At 41.8% G+C, this 15811-nt stretch overlaps 2 protein-coding genes across 2 annotated transcripts in view; both read right to left on the bottom strand.

Annotated features, from left to right (window-relative positions):
- Positions 1 to 312: 312 nt before the first annotated feature.
- On the bottom strand, positions 313 to 6398 carry kcnk17 (potassium channel, subfamily K, member 17). Its single transcript, XM_039684669.2, has 5 exons — positions 6165 to 6398; positions 5538 to 5652; positions 5250 to 5416; positions 4939 to 5107; positions 313 to 987 (listed from the first exon to the last, which is right to left on the bottom strand). The coding sequence occupies exons 1-5, from the start codon at positions 6396 to 6398 to the stop codon at positions 773 to 775; spliced, it is 900 nt and encodes a 299-aa protein (XP_039540603.1). The 3' UTR covers positions 313 to 772.
- An 855-nt stretch (positions 6399 to 7253) lies between these two features.
- The window catches only part of kif6 (kinesin family member 6), a 445971-nt gene continuing 437413 nt past the window's right edge, over positions 7254 to 15811 (bottom strand). Inside the window, exon 22 of the mRNA XM_089120092.1 lies at positions 7254 to 7338. Coding sequence (XP_088976218.1) covers positions 7331 to 7338 — 8 coding nt within the window. The 3' untranslated portion in view covers positions 7254 to 7330. The remainder of the gene's footprint in view (positions 7339 to 15811) is intronic.

The raw sequence follows: 15811 nt of genomic DNA on the forward strand, positions 1-15811 counted from the left end.
GCAAGAGGCTAATTAATAAAGCTGATAATAAATGTCTGACTTTTCCATTTTCCATTGTTATATTAACATATTTGAATGACGGAATATTTACTGATAAAAATTAATTCTTTTATTTATCAAAATAAACAGAAAATAGTACAAACTTTGCTAAAGTGATTGTTTTGAACAAGTAATAATTTAGATATTAATAATTATTAAAACCATATTTTCCCCTCACCACCTCATATATATATATATATATATATATATATACAGAATAAATAAATATATATATATATATATATATATATATATATATATATATATATAGCACATACTTTTAGTGGCCTTATGAATATTTACACATGAAAACTGAAACATGAAAATATTAAAATATATTTCTAGATTATGTGTATGTGTGTGTGTGTGTGTGCGTGTGTGTGTGTACGTGTGATTAGATTTCAGTTGTTCCAAATTTTTTTGTAAATTTAGAATACATTTTAATGAACGTTTTTAATAAATCATGATTTGTTCATGAAAACGTTTATACACAGATTTCACACACAAACTCGTGCGTACGCATGCTTAGTGAATGAGACCCATCATCAGTCAGACAAGTGATGCTCAAATTTCTTGATGGCTTTAACAATAAACTGACCACTGACCTTTAGCTCAGTTTAATATTTAACGATACTTTAAACATTGAATAACTAAATTTAATAATTACCCATACATTGTTTGAGGATTAGTAGTTACAGTATTATTCATACACCTCCTGTTTTAAATTCAATTATCATGTTTCTTCCACTTTCAGTCCTTTTTTCGGCTGTTCTTTGGGCTCCTCCACTTGATTTTGTGCATCTTTCCTTCCTCTCAGGTAAGCATTCACAGTCTCCAGTAAATCAATACAGTGATTGATGAGAAGAGCCAGCCAAGCCAGGCCAAAGAATATCCAGGCTGCCATCATACAACTGTACCACTCTGGGTAGACTATCGCTGGGTTGTGATCTGGCAGGAGAAACAAAGTAGAAAAGATGTTGTGATCAGGTTAGGGCAAAATTCAGAAATTTAAATCAAATTGAATGTAAGTTGTAATGAAAGGACAATGACTCAAATTTAGCAAGAAAACAAAACATATCGTTGTAGTTGTACAACCAGTTATGCATTTTTCTAAATTATCTTATTAAATACTGTTATCCAAATAAAACTGCCATAAAATATTTATAGTTTATATAGGGATTGAATCACTGATAAAGCAGTGATTAACAGTTTAGTACCCCCAACTTCACACATTTTGTACATCTCCCCAATAAAACACACTCAATTCAACTCATCATCTTGTTATAGGGACTTTAACACTTGAAATGATTGTGTCAGATGTGAGAGACATTCAAGATGGGTGCTGTTGGCGAACTACAGGACCAGGTTTGGGAACCACTGTATTAAAGTTAGTCTTAAATTTTAATCTCTGTATTGAAGACTTTCTTGGAGTTCCATCATACATAAAATATAAATAAATGTTAAATTATTAAATATAATGTGTATAATGCATTCTTCAATGCTACACTGTAAACGATTTCTGTTGTTTTCACAGGATTATACTGTTTTTCTCAACAGTTTCTTACTGTCTAATCAATGTACAGTAAGTTGCAGTAGATTTAGTTGTTTTCACAGTATTAAATTGTTTTTTCAACAGTTATGTACTGTGCACACAGTTGACAGTGTGTTACTGTAGAATTTCAATGCATTCTGGGAAATTATCAGTTACTGTTAATCTAAATACAGCAGTGCAATTGCTCGTAAAAAACACCACACACAGTTCCACGGGTAAAATTGCTAGCCTACTAATGTTATTCTTACATTTAAAATAAAAATGTAGCACTAGTTGACCATTAACAGTCATAATTTATGACATATAATTTATGTCAGTGGGGTGTGCATGAGATATTTGACTTTGGAAGAGTTTCTCTGTCGTGTCAGTGCGCTGCTGTCTTTTCTGCCGACCTGCAACTTCTTCATCTGGTAAGTAATAATTCTTTATAATGTGTATGCATACGGATTCTAGCTAATAACTTTAAAGTTATTTAGAATAGCTGACCACGATTTCTATATTCAATTTAATCTATTCTAGACATTTTAATATAATGATAGGCTACTCTTCAATGTAGCCATTTGGGATGTTACTGTAAATTCAAATACATTAGTACGAAATGACCGCGAAAAATAACCACAACAAGCTGCCATTTTATGAAGAACTCGAGTCTTCAGTTCCCTTCCCTCTGTAAGAACACGCAGGCCGTGCATCGCGTCGCTGTCGGCAACGTTTTCGCCATACATATCTGGTTAGTAATTCATATTTTTATGCAAACCATATGAGTTACTTGCGTTAACAAATTAACGTTAGAAAGAAGTGGCCGCGGAATGTTCTAGATAATGTCTGTATGTCAGACGCGGATTTCTTTTATGTTGATAGCCTAACTTACTTGATTAAATGTGATTTTATTAACATATATTTCATATGTAACCTCTTATAAGGTCAAAATGGTCTAATCATTTTGTTATTTACCACGTTAAGTCGGTGGAAGCGCCTGCACGTTCATTATTTTATGACTTAGGAATTGATAATCGATAAATGTATCCTGAAATCCAAGGTTAGGATTCGGATTTATTGTTATAAAATTAAAGTGTCGATTCCTTTTATTGATTTTTTTCACGCTTATTTTCGTGTAAATCCTGACCTGGCGTTCTGCCAAACGTTACCTCAGTGATAAAGTTGGACCGCAGAAAGCGCCCAAGGTGTATTTTTGTCCAAAATACAAAGCTATGTGTGACATTTACAGTATTGTCGGCTATAATATCATTGTTTTTTTTGTTTTTTTTTTACTATGTGTAAACTGACATGTACTCATTTGAAGGGAACGATGCCTTGTCAAGCTTTTTTAAGTCATGTAACTTAGTAGCCTATCACACAAGCAAGATTTAGCCTACGTTTTCACGTGATCGTAAATGAATTGATTTTAAACAACAGTCCAACAAACAAGATTTTAGTATTAAGTCAATTACACTTTAGACATCATTTTGTCTGTTTTTGCTGTTTAGCCAAAACAACAACAAAAACGTATTTTAACTGTCTTGTCTGTTCTCTTTTCCACAGGTGTGAGCTGTGCATGTTAAGAAGACCCCTATCCATCTTGACAACCGATGAATTGTAAATCGAATCTAATTTAATTATTCTATTTATCTAACTACTACTACTATACCTTGGTCCAGTACTGACCCACTAAGAACATTTTAAACGAATTATTATCCATCTGTGAATTTTGTCTATCTGCAATTTTTTAGAATTGTTGTGTGAAAATAAACGTTGCTGTACAGTTTAAGGTTTAATTGCATAAAAGCTTGGATAGAAAACTTCCTATTGCAAAAGTTAGAACATAAGTCTGCATATAAATGTTTATTAATACCGTAATGCAAGTTTTTCATGGCACATGTGCATGATGAGGTTGTTTTGTGTTTAATTTTTTTTTTTTTAAAGGACACTGGATAACTTGTCATTTTGTAATACTCATCTGGATTGGTGGTTTACTCGTCAAAGCTTTTATAGACCATTTCACAAGATGTAAACAACACTGGTCCAGAAGCACTTCCTGTTTCAGTTTGTAACTGTTTTCTTTATTTCACATGTAAAGAAAACATCTTAAAGATGTTTGTTTAACTTTTTGATTCAGTTTTATATGTTCTGTTGGTTGTATTTTATCCCAGCTCTTATGTAGTGTTAAAAAAACTGAAACAGGAAGTGCTTCTGGACCAGTGTTGTTTACATCTTGTGAAATGGTCTATAGTTTATAAGTTTATATGTGTCTCCCAGCCCTGCAAATCTGGTCCCTTAGATAGAAAGCAGCCAAAAACCATTTAAAATCAGCAACTGACCAGTTATACAGTCTATCTCAAACCAATAGACAATCTTAGACTAGTTTAAGCTGTTTTACCCCAGCAGGGAGTGGGTGGATGAGTTGTTATGAACTATCTTTCTAATAGATTGATCAGATAGCACCCCTTTAATCTTTTCTATTTTACCTGTTCATGATAATTTTTGCATGTATTTATGCATAATTGTTCATGATTGTCATGCATGATTTTTATTGTATTATATTACATTTTTATTATTAATGTATTTAATTGTATTAATGCATTTAAATGTATATTATGTAAATGTACTAATGTGTTTGAAAATACACAATAAACCTTGTGCAGTTAAAGCTTCAATTGTTCTTTTTTCTATTTCCCATTAACAGTTAAAATAATATTTCTACAGATTTTCTGCAGGTTACACAGTAGCACTATAAAATAAATAAAATAACATTTCATACTACACAGTATTATTAAAAATTAACAGTGTAATTCTGTACTTTAATATGGTAAGAAATTACAGTAAAATAATGTTATTTAATTTGCAGTATGCTTAACAGTACTGTAGTTAGTGTTACGGTAATTTTACTGTTAGATGAAATACAGCAAGTACTGGATAATTGTTGCCAGTAAGTTACTGTTAATTTGACAAGAATTTTTTTACAGTGTATGCATACAACAATAATAAGAATTTCCTCCTAGAAAACATAAATTTAACATTTGAATTACACTTCTGCATCTTATTTGCTACCTCAATTCAAAATTCAAATTCAGGAAAATTCAAATTCGATTTTGAATGACACACAACCAAATAAGTGATGTCACTTCCTGAATATAGGGCTACCAGAATAAATCACAAAATATAATTACATTTGAGGTAAAATAAGGCTTTATTTAATGATAGAAACAACTGCTATTATGTAGATAAAAAGTCCATAACCTGATAACAATGATGTGAGCACGAGCATCAGAAAGTATTTGTTATTTAGTTCAGATACATGTTAACAATTAAAAGTCTGTTTGTTAATTTTTGTATGTGTGGTCTCCTACCTGCAACATAATCTCCAAATCCAATAGTGCTAAGTGTTATAAAGCAGTAGTAAATGGCTTCAGCGTAACTCCATCCCTCATATTCTTTGAAGAGCAACATAGGAACCAAAAAGTACAGTAACGCTGAACTTACGAAGGATATACTGTGAATGGATATTCTGACACATTTCTGTGGGAAAGAACATGGGCACAGTCAAGGGTAAACGTCAAACATTTTAATTTTCAATTTTAATTCCTTATTTTAAACAAATATCTATTAGATATTTAATATCTAATTAAATTAGATTTGATTAAAGGAGTTAAATTCTCACCCCTCTATCAATTTTTTTCTCCAGAAAATTGCAAAAATTCCTCTCAATAGCCAACATGTATTTTCCAACTCTATTTAAGATCACTACATTAAGGGGAATGCCAAAAAGAGCAAACAACACACAGAAGATCTGACCAGCCGTTGTCAGTGGAATGATGTTACCATAGCCTGCAGAAAGAATTGAAGAAAAACACTTTGTGTAACCTTTACCCAAATTAATGAATGCCACAAAACAAACCAAATTAAACTGGACTGTCAAATTCAAATGTTATGTTTCCTAATTCCTCACCAATAGTTGTGACCACTGTCGCCGCAAACACAGATGAGCTGGTAAATTTCCAGAAGCCATCTGCAGTGTCATTACTGTCGGGACTCAAGCCACTCACGGACGCTGCTTTTATCATCTTTGAGACAGTGATGACAAGCAATGAATGAATGAAATGGCTATAGGAAACAGTAACTGAGACTGTCAATTCATTAAATAATACAAATAAAATAAAATAAAATAACCATCTAAATAATCTCAATAATAGACCAACAAGGAGTCCATGAATATATTTCCATTCAGTTATACTTTGTTTTAAACAGGACATTCAGTTATAATGCAGTTTTAACAAAAATAAACTGGTAGCCCTGTTTATTTTCTGCACAGGTTTTGTTTCAAAGACCTTGTTAAAAAGCAATAATTATTTTGAATGGATACAAGTGATTCCTTAAGTTTGCACCAAAATAGTTTTTTTTTCCTTTTACAAATGAACCATAGAAGCCACACATCCATTTCAAATGATGTAAAAAGTTGTCCAAGCACTTGCTCACTTGCTCATCTACACATCATTATTGCTGTTAATGTGGAATAAGACAAGCACTGTAACTAAAAGTCATGGACCATGCAGTTAAGGAAAATCTAGTCTCATACCTCTGCTAGTTCTCGGAGGCCATTCTGACCCATACAAGGGTACTTCTCGAGTAGTTTAATTCTTTTCTCCTTGAGAAGATCAATCTGTTGCAACACATACCATCCTTCTAGTTTCCAGAAGACCAGCCCTCCAACAAGGACATAGGCAACATAAAAAACTCCAAGGAACAGAATAGAAGGTAATCGAGTTAGGCTAAGAAACTGACATAACTTTCCTGAAAACACGGGGAGCATGGTGCCTTTGGTTGCCTGGCTCACCTGTCTGCCAATGCAGCTGCAGGTTAGTGCTACTGTGGATTTACTCAGTTTATGTGACAGGCAAATCACCCCACTGTGTAATGAATGTCAGAATCAGACCTTATGACCTGGCATGCAAATGTTGATTGAAGGAGCACAGAAGACACAGGGAGTGAGGAGTTAAAGAGAGAGGTTGAAGTACAATCAGTAATCTCTGACAATGGCTAAAAATCATGGCACTACTGTGAATAAGGCTGAATGAGTTGGTTCAAATTAATTTTGATCAAGTACAGATTTTGAAAAAAAAAATATGCTTGTTCAACTTAAACATTTAATTTGAAATTATTAGGATGAAATACTTTTAATTTCATTCCCCCTATATAGAGACAATCGAGAAAAAACTTGGTTATTTATTCATTTAGCAGACACTTTAATCCAAAGCAAAATACAAAGAAATACAATTCATCTCAAGGAGGCAATAAACACACAAAATGCTAACAAAGATTCAAACATTATTCAGACTAGTACAAGCTAGGAGGATTTAATAGTGAAACAATAATATATATATTTTTAAATTATTATTTTTTTTTAGAGTCAGCAGGATACCATTAAGTGCTCATGGAAGAAATGCGTTTTGAGCTGTTTCTTGAATATTGTCAGGGATTCGGCTGATGGTGTTGTGCACTGCAGTGCAAACCTGTATAACCGTGCTGTCTTTGCAATGTGGTCTCTGTCACCTGGTCTTCAAAAAGTACCCACGATTTTTGGACGATCTGGATGGAATTGTTGTTGATAAACCTACCGGGAAATTATGCTGAATAGTCGGCTGAGAAGACAAGTAGTTCTGTAGATTGAGTTCCAGGTGATGGTCTTTTATCCATGCTGAGATGTTCACCAGGCAAGCCAAGATCCACACAGCTACCGTCAGATCATCTGCCTGTAATGAAAAGTAGCATAGCAATGCACTGTAGGAGAATCTATATACATCTGTAAAATAGGTCCCAGTAATGCATACAAATATGTGGAGAAGAGAAGGGGGCCAAAGCACTGACCTTTAAGGTATCCCTGTGACTATTTAACAAATGGCATAGATAAATCAGATCATTTGAACAAATACTGTTGCCCCCGACTGAGCCTGGGTTCTCCCAAGATTATTTTCTCCATTCAGTCACCTGATGGAGTTTTGGTTCCTTGGCTTTTGGCTTGCTTAGTTGGGGACATTTAATATTCAACAATATTATTGATCTGTGTTTTATTATTTTCATGTTATCAATGTGAAGCTGCTTTGATACAATCTGTACTGTATTCGATCTTGAAAAGACCAGGTGTAAATGCCCCCCGAAACGCATTTGAGACAGATTTAAATCCGATCGCTCAAACCACTTCAGGAGGTGGTCTGGGCCCCATTCCAAAGTGTAAATGCATCTGGTTTTTGAAACCACATATGTGAGTATATGTTACACCATGTCCTAACTACACCCGGCACGGCACCTTGACACGCGATAAAAGGTATCTTTTCCATGTTAATCAGAGTTTTTGTCCTAACCAGACGCGACGGCGACACGTGAAGTTTCTATTTTAGAAACGGTTCCTATTTCTACGATGTCGCGGCTGACAATGAAGAAATTACACTGGTTATGAGTACACATTATTTATTTTTAGTTAAAAATAGGTCACTGTGCCACAAGATAACGGATAATTTACCTCAGATTTTGAAATCATATAATATAGCGTTCAAAATGAATTCTATGCAAACATACAACTACTTCATAACAAAATGAGTGTTTTTAATTAATATAATTAATTAATGTTTATAACATAATTAATGAATGTTTTTATTTTTAATAATGTCATTTCTTGATTTGATTATGTCCTTTACCCATTTCCAATGCGAGGAACCTGATGATCAGGTCGTGCTTCCCCAGAGACTTACCTTCAACTGCTTCTTGATATGCGGCAATGGCAGCCACATACACCTTCAGGGTGGAGGGAGACAGCCTTCGCTCCAACCCTTCTTGCAGGAAGGAAAGCACAACACTGATCGAGCATCTCTGGGGGTCTTCTCGGCGAGAAGAACACCAGTTGACAAAGAGGTTCCACTTCAACGCATAGACGTGTCTCGTGGACGACGCTCTAGCGGAAGTGATAGTAGCCGCCACCGCAGGTGGCAGGGTACTTAAACGTGCCTCGACCCGTCCAGGAGCCACACATGTAGCCTCCAGAGATCGGGGCGAGGGTGCCACAGGGTGCCCCGTCCCTGAGAAAGGAGATCCTTTCTCAGAGGAATTGGCCAAGGAGGTGCTGTCACGAGGAGTATCAGTTCAGAGAACCAGGTCTTGGTGGGCCAGTATGGGGCGACCAAAATGACCTGCTCCTCGTCCTCCTTGATCTTGCACAGGGTACGTGCGAGAAGGCTCACTGGGGGAAACGCATATTTGCGTGGGCCCCGCGGCCAGCTGTGCGCCAGTGCGTCTGTGCCGAGCGTGCCCTCGGTCAGAGAGTAATACAGGGCGCAATGGGATGAGTCGTGGGAGGCAACAGATCTATTTGTGTGTCCCCAAACTGGTCCCATATCAGCTGGACCGACTGGAGATGGAGTCGCCATTCGCCAGAGACTGGACGGAGCCGTGACAGCTCGTTGGCTGCACAGTTCCGAACTCCTGGAATGTGTATAGCACGAAGGGACCTCAGGTGCTTCTGACTCCATAAAATGAGGTGGCGTGCGAGTTGCGACATACGACGAGAGCGTAGACCCCCCTGGTGGCAGATGTATGCTACTGTCGCGGTATTGTCTGAACGGACTAGTACGTGTTGACCCTTGAGCAACGCATGGAAGCGGTGCAGGGCAAGGCGTACTGCCAGCAACTCGAAGCAATTGACATGCATTAGGCGCTGGGGTCCTGTCCAGGAGCCTGCGGCTGCATGCCCATTGCACATGGCGCCCCAACCCATGGCAGAGGCATCTGTGGAGACAACAACATGCCTGGAAACTCGCTCTAGGGGAACACCGGCCCGTAGAAGCTGAGGTTTCTCCACGGGGTGAAGGTCTGACGGCAGGTCGGAGTCACTGGAACTCTGAGCGTACCGTGATGCCATGCCCACCTCGGAATTCGATCGCAAAGCCACAGCTGAAGCGGTCTCATATGAAGCAATCCGAGTGGCGTCGCCGCGGCTGCGGATGCCATATGCCCCAGGAGCCTCTGAAAAAGTTTCAGTGGGACCGCACTCAAACTGTCGAAGACAAGTCAGCAGTGAGTGTGCGCGCTCGCTCGTAAGCTGCGCAGATGGCGACCGAGTCTATCTCCATACCGAGAAAAGAGATCCTCTGCACGGGGCAAAGTTTGCTCTTCTCCCAGTTGACCCGCAGGCCAGATGGGCTAGGTGCCGGAGCACAAGGTCTCTGTGTTCGCAGACCTGATCTCTAGAGTGTACTAGGATTAGCCAGTCATCGAGGTAATTCAGGACGCGAACCCCTTGTTCGCGAAGGGGAACAAGGGCCGCCTCGACAATCTTCATAAAGACGCAAGGAGACAGAGCCAGCCCGAATGGGAGAACCGCGTACTGATATGCCTGCCCCTCGAAAGCAAACCGAAGAAACGGTCTGTGTCGAGGTAAAATGGAGACATGAAAGTAGGCGTCCTTCAGGTCTATCGCTGCAAACCAATCCTGGGGCCGAACACATTCGAAAATGCGTTTGGCCGTGAGCATCTTGAACGGCAGCCGGTGAAGGGTGCGGCTCAAAACGCACAGGTCCAGGATCGGTCGTAACCCACCGGTTTTCTTGGGAACAATGAAGTAGGGGCTTTAAAACCTTGACTTCATCTCGGCTGGAAGGACGGTCTCGATTGCACCCTTTGCCAGTAGGGTGGCAACCTCCGCTCTCATGATCGGGGCATTGCCACCGACCACCGTAAAGCGGACTCCCCTGAAGCGGGGAGGAGACCGTGCGAACTGAATCTCATAGCCGAGCCTGATAGTTCGGTCGACCCAACGGGACAGATTGGGGAGCTCTAACCAAGCCCCCAAAAACTGATCCAGTGGAATCATCAGAGCCACAGGCGTCCCCCCAGCGGGGCGGAGAGATCGGCACAGGCGAGGGTGGCATAGCGACCCTGCACGCGTGCATCAAGCTCCGCGCCCTGACAGAGGAGACCAGGGAAGGACCAGCGTTCCACGGGGGTCTGCTCTGCCAGGGGTCTGGCGATAGAGGGGGATTAGAGTGGTGTGGTCCGGAGACGACGCGCACTGCCATCCGCACCCTCAGAGAGAGAAGGGGACGAGAATGGCGAGGCACAGGGGCGTTGCACACTGCCGTCCTGCTCTGTGTGCTCAGGGATGGAATGCAGCTCTTTGGAGAAAAGATTCTCCCCCAGCCCTCCACCGGGGGAAGGAGTGGGCCTGCAACCACTCCCTGAAAGAACTGCAAGTCATAACTGAGCTGCCCGTAACGGGAGCGCCGCATAGCCTGGCGTACAGCGGGGCTGCAGGGCTGGTACGGGCAGGGGCACCTCCCTGCGACCACCTCCACGGCACGGGCCGGTGCTGCTGGGGCCGGGCGGGAGGGGGCGGAAGTTGCAGTAGGGCGCATTTGGCGGCAAGCGGACTTAGGCGTCTGAGCCGGCGGCTGGTTGGCAGCAGAAAGCCGCAGGGTCAGACAAAAAGCCACAGTCCACTTCTGGGCGGACGAGAACTGTTGGGCAGAGTTCACGACTGCGCCGCCGAAGAGGCCAGCCTGGGATATGGGGAAGTTGAGGAAACTGGTTCACTCAGCCTCACGCACATCAACCAGGTTAAGCCAAAAATGTCTGACCATACATGTGGACATCACCTGACTCAGGGAGCATGCGGTCACCTTCGTCGCTCGTAGAGCAAGGTCGTTGACGGCAGGCAGCTCAAGGATGAGCCCTGAATCAGCCCTATCCTTGTGCATGTCACTGAATGACCCATAAGGATGACAATAACATACAGTGAGGTGGCAGCCTGCCCCGCAGCTCTATAGGTCTGGAGTAGACAAGAACCTACAGGCATTGGAGGGGGTTTTAGGGTTGCCACGCCAGGTGGAGGCGCTGTGGGGACACATAAGTGTTCAGAACACTCCACAGGGGGAACCACAGTGTACCCTAGACGAGGGTTCCCTACGAGGGCAGGGAAGGCGGAAGAGGCCGCTGAGTGATCGTGAAAAGTCAAAGGAGACTTCCATGATCTCACGGCCTCTTCATGCACATCCGGGAAGAAAGGATTTGGATTTGCCACCCCCAAAAACCAATCATCAGCCTTAAGTGCTCGGGACATGGCAGAATTTTCCACACAAACCCGACACTCATGGCAGCCCGGGAAAGCATAGCTGTGAACCCTGAATCAAACTCGCTATGCTAGCACATCCGAGGACAGCAGCACAGACAAGCCATCTCCAGAGGACTCCAGCTCACCTTGTGATGCGGCGATAAACATGATTTCATCAGCTGGGGGACCGAATGAGAACGGACCTCACTCTGGACCACGTGGGTTGCAACGTGAAAGACGGGGTGTGGACCGAGGAATTTTCGTCGGTTTAGTTCCAGACCTGATGTCTTTTGGTCACCCTGGCCACCAGCCGAAGTATTATCTCACGTGAAGAAAAATAGTTCGGGTTGTGGATGAGGGGACTCTCACTCTATTGAGCTCACTGAGTCTCAACTGTTATATATTGCGATGATCACGTCCCCATTGAGAGAACGTGACACACCCACGAGCACTGTCTGAGCGTGATCAAAGCCTAAACACGTCAAACAGCGCTCGCGCCCATCAGCTGACTCTATCAGAATACCACACTCAGGAATACACGGGCAGATCGTCTTTAAAAAGACGCCTTTAAAAAGACGTGCCGCGTGCACACTCTTTCAGTGAGAGGAGAAAACTCAGAGGATGTTTAAGCGACCAGGGAGAGACACACATACTGGCAGATCACTGCTCAGATCGCAGGCAATGTGAAACTCGCTGGGTACCGCCGTCACACCAACACCAGAGAGTTCGCTCGTCTCGAAGAGGTGAGTCACAGTAGTAAACTCAGATTGTGTGGCTTGTGCAGTGAAGAAGTTCTCTTGGCTCAGAAGCGAAAAACATACTGCGGTTGCGTCCGCTTCCTCCTTTTATACTCACGGGGTGAGGCAGAGATACGCTATGCAAATTCTGCACACCCATGGCATTTCTTTGCCATTGGCTCGTTTTTTAATACTCGAAGAGGATTGGCCTTTCTAGGCGAAACCCCCCATTCTCCGTCATCCGACTTAACTCGGAGTGACTACGAAAGGGAACCTTTAATTAGTTTTCTTCCAGCTACGCTCCATTTTTCTGGCTGCTCTCTTAAGGGCCTGAGTGTGCCCGTTGTACCATGGCATTGGACTATTATCTTTAATCTTCTTTAAGTGCAACGGAGCAACTGCGCCTAAAGTGCTGGAAAAGAGAGAGTTAAAAGTTAAAAGTCATAATATCGAGTTCTTCTAAGCTATCCGGGATGCTGAGATGATGAAACTGATTAGGAAGATTATTGATAAAGCAATCTTTAGTGGCAGAGGTTATAGGTCTAATTACTCTGATAGAAAGTCCGCAAATTCTTTGATAAAATCTTTATGGTGCCCTGGTGGCCTGTATACAGTAGCCAGCAGAATTCTCAAATGTGATTTATCATTTACACTATATATTTTTACACTAAGCACCAAAACTTCAAAAGAAGTATATTTAAAACTAGATTTCTTAGTGGTTTTGAGGATATTACTGTAAATTACAGCAACCCTTTGCCTTTCAGACGAGGTTCATGTTTATAACTGTAATCTTGCGGGGTGGACTCAATTGAAGTTATGTAATCGTTTGTTTTTAGCCAGGTTTCTGTCAGACACAGCACATCTAGATTATAATCTGAAATCATATCATTAACTATGAGCAATTTTGTAGTAAGGGATCCAATATTCAGCAACCCAAGCTTTATCATTTGCTCAACTGTATTATTTATGTTTTCTATTTGTTGTATATTTTTTTAATCTGACGTTTTTTGGATATCCAAATTCGGGGAACAGACACAGTCTCTATATGTTATCTAGGTGAAAGAGGATCTATGTGATGGGATTTATCTGGCCTTGGTGACACGAGGCCGCTAGCAGATGATCGGTTTAGGCATTCTGTCTGCTTCCTGACCTGGTGCCAAATTTGTCATGTTTTAGCTCTAAGACTATGAGCCAAATTACTAGAGAGAAGAGCAGCACCCTAGGAGGGATGGATACCATCTGTTTTCAACAGGTCAGGCTTGCCCCAAAAACTTTTCCAATTGTCTATAAATTCTACATTATTTTGTGGACAACACTCAGACAGCACTCAAACGGTTTAGTGAGGACAGTCAACTGACTATCTCATCACTCCTGCGAACAGGAAGGGGGCCAAAGCAAATTACAGTGCCTGACATCGTACTTGCAAGTTCACACACCTCTTTAATATTAATTTTGGTGATCTCCGACTGGTGAAGTCGAACATCATTTGGAACTCCAAGCAGGATTCACATATGTCTGCCGGCGAGGCGCCATGTGCCAGCCACCAGGAGGAGGCAACACTCCTAGTAGAGTGGGCCCCCACCCACTATCAATTTTGGCATGCGACGGGAGCGTACATAGACCTCCTTGATGGTTGATGTATGCAGCGGCCACAGTGCTGTCCATATGGACCAGTACATGCTTGCCTAGTAGCAGCAATTTGAAGAGGCCCAGCCCAAGCCTTACTGCTAGCAACTCAAGGCAGTTGATGTGCCAATGCAGTTGGAACTGACTGCTTGTCCGTTGTACGTGGCACCTGGTGTACGTGGTGTAGATGGTGGAGACATCTGTGTGGTCCTGCCCATAGAAACGCAAGGTCTGACCACGGGCTGAAGGCTTTGCGACATGCAGGAGTTTGTCACTCGGTGTGTGCTTATTACCACGGTCATGTAGGGACTCGGCGAGAAAGCCAGTGTTGAAGTGCCCTCATATGAAGCAATTTAATCGGCTTTATTGTGGCTGTGTATGCCATATGCCCCAGAAGCCTCTGAAAACTGTCAGTGGGGCCACCATCATGCTTTTGAGAGTTTTCTGGCAGTTGAGCCCTGACGAGCAGTTTCCTCTGAGACTTGCAGAGAGGTTGACCAAGATCAACTATAACCTGAGAAATCCGAAGCCCCAGAGGGGTGAGGTGTTGAAGCACCAGGTCCCTGTGTTTGCACAACTCCTCTCCTGACTGGGCCAGTGTGAGAACTAGGGCCACCTCCACAACTTTTGTGAAAATGCGAGGCAACAGGTAGTGAAAGGGGACGGCTATGTATTGATATACCTGTCCCTCGAACGCAAAGCGTAGGTCTGTGTCTAGGGATAATAGAGACATGAAAGTACGCGTACATCAGGTCGATCGCTGCAAACTAATTTAAGGGAAGGATGCATTCGAAAATGCGTTTCTGCATTAACATTTTGAACGGGACCTTGTAAAGGATGTGGTTTAGAACACACAGGTCCAAGATTGGTTGTAACCCAGGCGTTCTTGGGCACAATGAAGTAGAAGGCTGGAGGGACCTTCATATTGGCTGGAGGGACCTGGTCTATCACGTCCTTCGCTAGTAGGAGTGCAATCTCTGCAGAACATTTACATTTATTGATTTAGCCAAAGCAACTTGTAATTGCTATATATGTCAGAGGTGGCACGCCTCTGGAGCAACGAGGGGTTAAGTGTCTTACTCAGGGACACATTGGTGTCTCACAGTGGATTTGAACCCGGGTCTCTCACACCAAAGGCATTTGTCTTATGCGCCATCACCATCCCCTAGAACAGGAGAATTCTTCATCAGCACTGAGGTGAACTGGATGCCCCTGAATTTCAGTGGACACCGAATGAACTGAATCGCATAGCCAACTCTAACAATCTGAATAAGCCAGCGAGACGGGCTGGGAAGCACTGGCAAGGCTTCCAGAAACCGGTCAAGGAGACCACAGAGGCACACCCGCAAGGTGGATTGCAGCCATGCTAATTTACAGTACATTGTAAGTCAAGTCAAGTGAAGGGGCGTGTGTAAAAATGTATCTTTCTATTTCAACTCTGTATTACATATTTTATTTAACCTTATGATATACACATTCTTTGAGGGCAAGATTTTTATCTACAAAAATAACCATTTCATGGTTAGTTTTCAAGTTTGCTAATTAGTTCTGTTCTCTCAGTTCCCCTGACTGTTTGTTACCATAGTTACAGATTGATTTGAATATTGAGTTCAGGTGTTCCTCATTTAGTTACACTTGTTTGCTTACTCTATGGCTGTGTTTACACTTGGCATTGACATGTGACCTGTATCTGGATGTTGTCCACATACACATTGAAAGACAAGTGTTAATACGCTTCTGATCGGTATGTTATCCGATCAGCGT

This window comes from Pimephales promelas, chromosome 15, assembly GCF_988280905.1.
Source record: "Pimephales promelas chromosome 15, fPimPro1.hap1.1, whole genome shotgun sequence".
NCBI lineage: Eukaryota > Metazoa > Chordata > Actinopteri > Cypriniformes > Leuciscidae > Pimephales > Pimephales promelas.

What these genes read in the sequence shown, in the direction of transcription:
- kcnk17 (XM_039684669.2), bottom strand. Translation starts at nt 6,398, where the DNA reads ATGCTCCCCGTGTTTTCAGGAAAGTTATGTCAGTTTCTTAGCCTAACT. An exon ending in GACAGTGGTCACAACTATTG is followed by an intron (nt 5,417 to 5,537) that starts GTGAGGAATTAG and finishes TTCTTTCTGCAG; the next exon opens with GCTATGGTAACATCATTCCA. An exon ending in AGAAAAAAATTGATAGAGGG is followed by an intron (nt 5,108 to 5,249) that starts GTGAGAATTTAA and finishes TCTTTCCCACAG; the next exon opens with AAATGTGTCAGAATATCCAT.